Below are 8,302 nucleotides of genomic sequence, written 5' to 3'. Positions count from 1 at the left end.
CTGCTGAACAATTTCCAAACTGATCGGGACTCTGTGTGCTGGATCAGGCACTTGATCCCCAAGCCCAGCTGCGTAGGGCCAAAAGGATGAGAACTGCTAGTGTAAAGGGATCTTGACTGGTCAGATAATCCATCTTTCATACTTGTATCTTAAGTTTATCTCCCGAGTCTTAGAAGAAAAATGAGATGAAGGTTGTTAAAGTATAGATATTATGAGGCATTCAAGGCTTATTTAAATAAGCATGGATTTGAGTTAGAAATCCCGTTTCCTAAATAAAACCATACCTATTCTCCATCAAACAATCAGAGGCAACAAACTGGAATGGTCTGTTACGGTCCACAAAGTGTGTTAGTTTGTTTTGGAAGACTCAACAGTATGTGTGAAAAGTACTATGTATTTACTTACCCGGCAGCTAGAACGCTGCCATCAGTAGAAAAGGCACAGCAGAGCCCATTGTTCAAAGGTGCAACTTGTACAGGATACTCTTCATCAATTCTCCAGAACCTCACCATTCTGGAAAGAAAGAACAGGGTGGTTGAGAAAAACAAATGAATAAAAATGGTGCTGGTGTAGAAGCACAAGCCATGGCAGTTGACATTTTTAGCAGGTGTCATTTCTGCTAAATCTCAAAGGATTAGATTTAGCAAACTACAGAAAAAACATTGCATTCCAGAGTCCTCATCTTGAATTACAATACCATACACATATTTAAAATATATTTCTTCAAATACTGGTTTTATTTTAGCTTTTATTTTCAAAGCTGAAAAAAGTAATCAAGTCAATTCCTTCTTTAACCACGAGAAATATCATGAATTAACTAGACAGAGCAGTAAGCATGCCTAATGCTGGGAAATGCGTTTTCATTTAACTTATTACAAAGAGATCTAAAATTCACAATTAGCTTTGCTTGCATTTCCCAGTATATTAGGACCAGAGACACTTGTAGTACTACTTCATCTACTTTCTATACCATCTCCTATTTGTATGATATGGTTCAGGAAGGAGAGCACCCTGTAATATATTTTACCCCCTCCCCACACAAAGCCTGCTGTCTTTTAAGAGCACTGTTAGAACTCAGTTCAGTTGTTTTTTTTTTAAAGCAGTGTAGTATTTAAGGCATTTGAGATACTGCAAAGAACCAAAAGGAGTCCACCAGCTCTTTCCTCATACTTACTTATCATCTGCAAGGCTTGCAATATGCAGTCCATCATGACTGAAAGATACTGATCTCACCCATCGGTCATTTGCTCCCCCAGCAAATATTGGTGTAGGAGGGGGAAACAGATGCCTGCAGACAAGATGCACACACAGCTCATTACACAACCACTTAACGCAACAGAGAAATTTCCTTTAGTCACGATCTGCTTGACCAACCTCTTCAAGAGTAAAAATATTCTAAGATTTGACTAAAAAAAAAAAAAAAGTTAAAAAGATATTCTCTCTCCGTACAGTAGTATCACAACACTACACTAAGATATGTCCTTTATCAGGCTTTAAGGCATCAGCATATTGAAGATATGAATGATCCATTTCCCATTACAGAGGAAACATTCTTAGGATTTTGAGTATGGAACCAATTGTTTCATCTCACTACAGTCCTTTGCATTACACAAGAACAATAAATAATTGCAGAAGAGAGTTTTTCTAGGAAATAAAGTCACGGTGCCCTTTTTGTAGTTGCACCAGCCTCTGTTATATGAAGCTGAGGCCCTCCCCAATCTAGTAGTCAGGGAAGTCAGCCAAGTAATACATCGCTCACTTCCTAACTGCAATGCAGTTAACATGCTTACTTTTAGGTTTAATGTCTTTAAAAATCCCATTACTCTTTCACCTCCTTAAATTTATTTCAAGACAAAAAGAAAGAGCACATTTTTGGCCCCTCTACTTACCCAAACTCCATTAGAATAGCTCCAATATGTGGATCCCAAACATAAACTCGAGTATCGTAAGATGCAGTAGCCAGTAAAGCTCCATCAGGAGAAAACTCACAGGCTACAACATCATTGTGATGTCCTTCTAGTTTTCGAATCATGGAATATTTATCCATATCCCAAAGGAAAACCTGCAATTAAAATAGCTAATGTTATAGCTTTGCTCAGGCACACAATGAAGTATTTCTATTTCTTAACTATGAATGCTAATCTTACTTAGGATTATATTAAAATTTTTCTTTAAAAAAAATAAATCAAGCATTATAAATTACTACAATTAAGAAATATGCTCAGTGTCACTCAGATTAAAATGAGTTTTTTTTAAATTAAAAAGGCAGACATGCAAATTCTAATCTCAAATTTGTTAAATGTTATTTAAAAAAAATAAGCCAAAATGTAAGATAAAAGCAATACAAATTTAACCATGTACTTTTACTGAAATCCATGTATTACAAAACTATTTATTAAAATATATATGGAAGTGTAGGGTTAAATACTACAGTCCCCTCTTTTCAGTAACTACCAAAATTTTTAAGAAATATACAGACAGAAAAACGTAAGGTTAACATATTGTTACTCCAGTGGCATCCCCTTTAAGATCACTTGTTTACAATTGGCTTGGATCACCAACGTCAGCCTAGGAAGAGAAACAGATACTGCAAGCAAAAAGAATTTTCACAGCCAAAAGAAATGTCTTTGGCAAAACAATAAGGAACTTTAACCATATTATGAGACAGAATTTATGCATTTAAATCAAGTCAACAATAAAAAAGGACACATCCATGATTGCAATTTAACTTATTATAGAGGTTGGTAAAGTACAAGTAGAGTAGTACTTAGAAAATTACATAACTGCACTAGAGACTGTGCAGAACAACTTAAACTGCTGCTCTATATTTCAGCATAACATAATAGAAAGTAGGCTTACAATTACTGGACATGGCATATTTATATTAAGTTTGCCCTTGAAAGTGCTCTTTCCTCCTCTATTTTTTCCCCCGAACACATTTTTATGTCACAGTTATCTTGAATAAAGAGATGGAAATAACTTAATTTTAACTAAAGAAAATATATTTAGTAGTGCCTCATATTTTATGTTGGCCAATTTCACTAATAAGACCCCAACATTCCACAAAACTGGAAAATAAGTTATAAGTTTTGGAGTCAATAGGTTTCACTGCTGTGAAAATTTAAAAACCAAAACAAAAAACAAACAAAAAGAAAGAAAGAAAAAAAAAAAAAAAGCAGAAAGTGGACATCAACCAGCACCTGCGTACGTACAGTACACCTTGCAGTCGAATGCAAGGTTACTTCGTCCTATGGTAAAGTTCGCCCCCAGCCTGGTAGCCAGAGATGCCACTCTTTCTGCCCAGCTAACACCATTGTGCGCTTGTGAGAGTGGTGCCAGCTTAACCTCAATCACACCAATATTGCTGCCACCACCTGTGACAGGGAAAGCAAGAAGCTTATGGAAAACACACAGCCTAAACATATCAATGCATACATCCACATCTGTTCTAGTTTAAAGGACTAAGCTGCTCTCTGTCAACTCATGTACTGTTAGTTTACTCTAGATGTATTTATATATCAAATGCATTCTAACAATTATCCCTGCAAAGTTAATTATTCAATATTTACATTAATTACTCATCCTCACTGGGTTTTAGTAAACTATCTATTAAAAAAAAAATAATAATCTTTAACCTACAGAGTGTTCCTTTCTCTTTCATATTAACTAGGGCTTTATCCAGTGCCAAAAAGAGCAGTTTATTGTATGCGTTTTACCTGCACTGCTTTCAGTTCTCTAGCAGGACATTAGAATACTGATGGAAACAAAACCAATATGCTGTTCTTCATTCAAGATGTTTTAGTTACACAAGTGCCATTTGTATTGGAGGCATTTTTGTTCAGCAGAAGAGACCATGACTAGCTCAGACTTTGAAAAGTCCTTTTAAATTGAGCAGGAAATAGAAAGGATAACAATCAACAGCAAGATAATTTAATTAGAACATTAAACTAAATATTCCTTTAACACTAAGTTTTACTGCCCTCAGTTTTTATATTATGAACAGATGCAGATGTGCAGAACTACTTCTCAAAAGAATGCTTAAAGTTTCTTCAACTAAAAGCAGTGCAGTTCTCAAAAAAATCAGTATCTGAATGCATCTTAGGCTAGTTTACTTTGATTTATTTCATGCAGTTTTTGCATTATCAGAACATTAGAAGTTCATGACACCGAGCACAAGCTTAATGTTACTTAGATTTTAAATGATTATGCACACAATTGAATAAGTTTATGAACAAGAAACTCTGACACATACAGCTTTACTGGCTCCAACAGAACAAAGGATGGAAGAGTCTGGAGAAAAAGCACAGGCATAGACCCAGTTCTGGTGTCCTCTTAATACCTTCATCATATTTCCTGCAAGAGAAAAACATTACTTCACTAAGAACCAGTTGGACATTAGTCACTCCTATGCATGGTCTACCCCAAATCCAATTTTACATTCAAGATTTTTCCCCCAAAACATAATGTACCGTTATTCTAGGCTACTTTTAAGGAGAGAAACTGAGATTTCCCACCAGCTTAACAGCCCAGCCTGCCATAGAGAAAAAAGGTAACCCACTGTACAGGAACAGATAGGGAATTAAGTTCCTTGACCAACAGAGACAGAATACATGTCACTGTAAGTTACTTAAATGCAATACAGCCTGCAGCATGAGCTTCTTACCAAGCTGTACTTTCAGGCTGCACTTTGTGAAATGTGCAATAACTAATAAAGGGGGCTAAAATCCTAAAGTGTAAAAATATCCAGACCACACACTGACATGCTATAGCTAATTACCAGGGGGGAGAGTACTCCATTGTTTGTTTTAAGAAAAGAACTTTCTTACAGCATACCATCATCTTTCAAGTCCCACACTCTTAGTGTTTTGTCTCTTGATGCCGACACTAAAATCAGGCTGCCATCTGGGGCGAAGGTTAAATCTCGGACCACTTCAGTATGGTCCATCAGGTTAAGGAGGAGTTTTCCTGTTACGGGAGAAGGACACCAGTTAAAGGGTAGAAAGGATGCTATGGTTTGTTTTTTGTTTCTTAAGACTGAACAACAAAGGAGGAAAAAAAAAAAAGTCTTTATCTCAAGCCACCTTTGGATCCTGGCTGAAGTTCAGCTCTGTTTAAGATATGTAAAAAGAAACATATCTTGTACACAGAGTTCAGAGTGATAAGATGCAGTGTATCTTTATTCAGTTTCCTGTGTTTAACTCTCAGCTCTGACTTCCCAAAAAGCTAAAACTCTCAGCTTACAATAACTCGATTGGCAAAGTTTATTGTTTGGCTTAAAATAGAGCAAAGGTATATGAACTAAAATTAGTAAGTTTCTGTATGATAAGCAAACAGGTATTTAAGTCAGGAATTAATTTAATGGCAAAGTCATCAGAAGTTAGTAGTTGCAGTCAGCCTAGAAGAGAACCATCAGCTAGATTGTAGAATCCCTGCTCCTAACTTCAGAGGTTCAGTGCTACTAGCCTGTTTCCACTCGAAAAAAAAAAAAAAAAAACAACAACAATGGAAGGACAGCTGCTAGCACAAATCCTTCCCCATAACCTGGGAGCTGCAAGAAGCTCTTTTCCCTTAAATACTGTTATTTAACAACATGCAAAAAAGTCTTCCCACTGAAGTATTTAAGCATGTTTTGCCTTCAGGTTCATAAGTAGTGCATGCTTAATTGCTGTATCAATGCCTCCCAAGTTTTCCTCCTAGGTCTCTAGTATTTCTAAGGTCTCTTAAGACAAGATTTCACATATCAGTAAGAAAGAAGATTGGCTTGATGTCCTTCTTACTGTACTTCATGCATAACTGGAGTCATTTCTCTTTTCAGAAGACAGTACATTTGAAACATAATACCTTTTAATTAGTTTATTTTTAGATCCTTTAACTGGTTCAGACTACACTCTTAGCATTCCTAAACCAATATGTAAGTCTAATTTCATTTATTCTCATTAATTTTAGCTAGTTCTGCAGAGGGGCAAGACAAATATACCTGTGTATACATCCCATATTTTGATGCGCCCATTGTTCAAGCCTGTTGCAAGCAGAAGCTGATCTTGCCCAAATTTGAATCGATGCCATTCTATATTCACACAGCGACTCTGTTTTTCAGGTACAGAAGACCCAAAAGCAAGACTCCAAACTATATCACCGCAGTCTATTATATGCTCACAGGGCTTACTCTTCTGCCCGCTATCACTGTTCTGTCTTGAAAGCCTTGAGTTGACTGAATTTGCAACATTCTTTGTGCCGTGCAGCAAGCTGCAAAACAAAAATAAGCATTTTGAGAGTAAAATTTAGTATTCCTAAAATAAATAAATAAAAAAATTTCTCTATTAACAAGAGGATAATCAGTACAACAAAAAAGGAAGACTCTTAATGTATAAAGAAGTTTCTGGGCAGTCCCAATACACAGAATCATAAAATCAGTATTTAAACACTCCATTTTCAAGGGAGGAGTTTACCGGGTCTAGAAGCCTTTTCCTAGGTCAATTATTTTTACATACTTAGTTCTGCTTCTGCTCAGGGCAAATGGTTACCTTAAAATATTAAATTTATGACATTGAGTGCTTATTTAAAAGTAAAGCTATTAGTGAGAAACTGAATTGCAGGGAATATATACAAATTCAATTCTTATCTATAGGAGTCCTTCTTTCTCCTCTTCTGCAAAGTCTGTTTAACACAACATTTATTTACTAAGAAGAGATAATGAAGCCTTCACATTAAAATTAAGAAGCTGAGCCCTATGAGGAGAAACCTAGTTTGCTATAAAAGCATGTGACTGATTAGTCATGAAGATAGTTTACAAATTTCTGCTTGTACTTAAAGGGAACCTGCAAAAGAAAATAACTTTTGGGATGGTGCATGCCAAAGCAACCTGGAAAATAATTCCCTGTCCTTCCTTAAATAGGATCAGTTTCAAGAACATAAGGTAGCCTTTCCTGATCTTGCTAAAAAGTGAGCGCATCCAGTCCTGAACTGAAAGGGTAGGCTGTTTTAGTTTTCAAACTTCTCCATTGTGTTTTTAGAACGAATGAATTAAGCATATGTTAAAATGAAGTTAGAAAAACTGCCTTCCCTCATTGCTCAAATCTGGGGGTTTTTGTCCCTTGTGGTGTCACAATCCCCCTCTCTCCCCCCCATCGTACACAGAAACTTCTTGGGGGGGCGTGGGGGGGTGGAGAGGAGGGTGAAAGAAAGGCACCTTTTAAATGTACAAATCAAGTATAACGTATAGATGTAAACCACGCCGCTTGCTTAATACATTCTAGGGTCAAAGGAACCAAATTCACCCCTTCTTTCACAAGCCATCTCATGCGTCTCATAAAAAGAACAAAGAAAAATTAAAAACAAAATAAAAAATAAAGTTAAGACACGGTACTGTTTTTATCTTACAAGTTATTAAGGCATTGAGACCAGGGAACCAGCTTGACTATGCGATGTCCTTGTGACCAAGCAAAGTAAGAGCCATCGGGAGCAAAGGCAACAGTCCAGTTCTCACGTCCGCACTTCTTGTCAAAAGGAGCCGTGGGAGCCAAGAGTTCTCCTATAGTACGGGACCTTGCTAAAAAGAAAATAAATAAATAATAACGCCGCTTCAACTGTGAACCAGGTATTAATAAGCGTGTTAAAGACGTCCAACTAAGACAGTATTTCCTGCTAAAAGTTTTGTTTAAAACAAGACGGAGACCTTTTCGATCGTTTTAGTTTTGATCGAAAACGAACGCAAAGACAAAAAAAAAATACTTAAAATAATAACAACTTTGCATTCGTTTTCACTACAAAGACAAAACGAAAACCCCTCCACCGTGCATCCCCCCCCAACCCTTCAGTGTCACAATTTGCTGACTACAAAAAAACCACCCCCATTTATAACACCACAAAACGTGCCGAAATAGCCGCGCGTATTTTTGGCGACGACCGAAACTGCACGTTCAAAACCCTCCTGCATCGAGCGTCTCCCGTTTAAATTCCCCCGGCTTTCGAGACCAAACTTACGCACCAAAACGGTCCCAATACACGGCTCTTTGGGGTGAAAATAATGATCTTTTATTCGACCAACTGGGGGGGGGATTTTTTTTTTAGCAACCCTCTTCGGGTTTAAAAACTGAATATACGGGGAATCACTGCGCCCAAACAAGCGGACACAGCTCTTCGGGGTGAATCTCACCATCTTTTACCTGAAACACAAAATAACCCTGCCCCCCCCCCCAAGAGGCGCATTTTTTTATTGGATGGCTTTTAAAATAAACGGGTTTAAATTAAAAAAATATATATATTTTAAAAATAATCACACCCCCCCTCCCCCATTTCAGCA

At 37.0% G+C, this 8,302-nt stretch overlaps 1 protein-coding gene across 1 annotated transcript in view; it reads right to left on the bottom strand.

The window, feature by feature from the left end:
• Window positions 1-8,302, bottom strand: part of WSB1 (WD repeat and SOCS box containing 1) — a 10,990-nt gene that overhangs the window by 1,523 nt on the left and 1,165 nt on the right. Inside the window, exons 2-8 of the mRNA XM_025210969.1 lie at window positions 7,381-7,690; window positions 5,978-6,246; window positions 4,834-4,965; window positions 4,253-4,353; window positions 1,890-2,062; window positions 1,175-1,288; window positions 406-513 (exon numbers count right to left, since the gene is read on the bottom strand). Of these exons, the coding sequence (XP_025066754.1) occupies window positions 406-513; window positions 1,175-1,288; window positions 1,890-2,062; window positions 4,253-4,353; window positions 4,834-4,965; window positions 5,978-6,246; window positions 7,381-7,690 (1,207 nt within the window). The remainder of the gene's footprint in view (window positions 1-405; window positions 514-1,174; window positions 1,289-1,889; window positions 2,063-4,252; window positions 4,354-4,833; window positions 4,966-5,977; window positions 6,247-7,380; window positions 7,691-8,302) is intronic.

Source organism: Alligator sinensis, unplaced genomic scaffold, assembly GCF_000455745.1.
Source record: "Alligator sinensis unplaced genomic scaffold, ASM45574v1 scaffold118_1, whole genome shotgun sequence".
In the NCBI taxonomy this organism is placed as follows: Eukaryota; Metazoa; Chordata; order Crocodylia; family Alligatoridae; genus Alligator; species Alligator sinensis.
The sequence above is the reverse complement of the archived record's forward strand: the minus strand, read 5'-3'. Positions and strand labels throughout refer to the sequence as shown.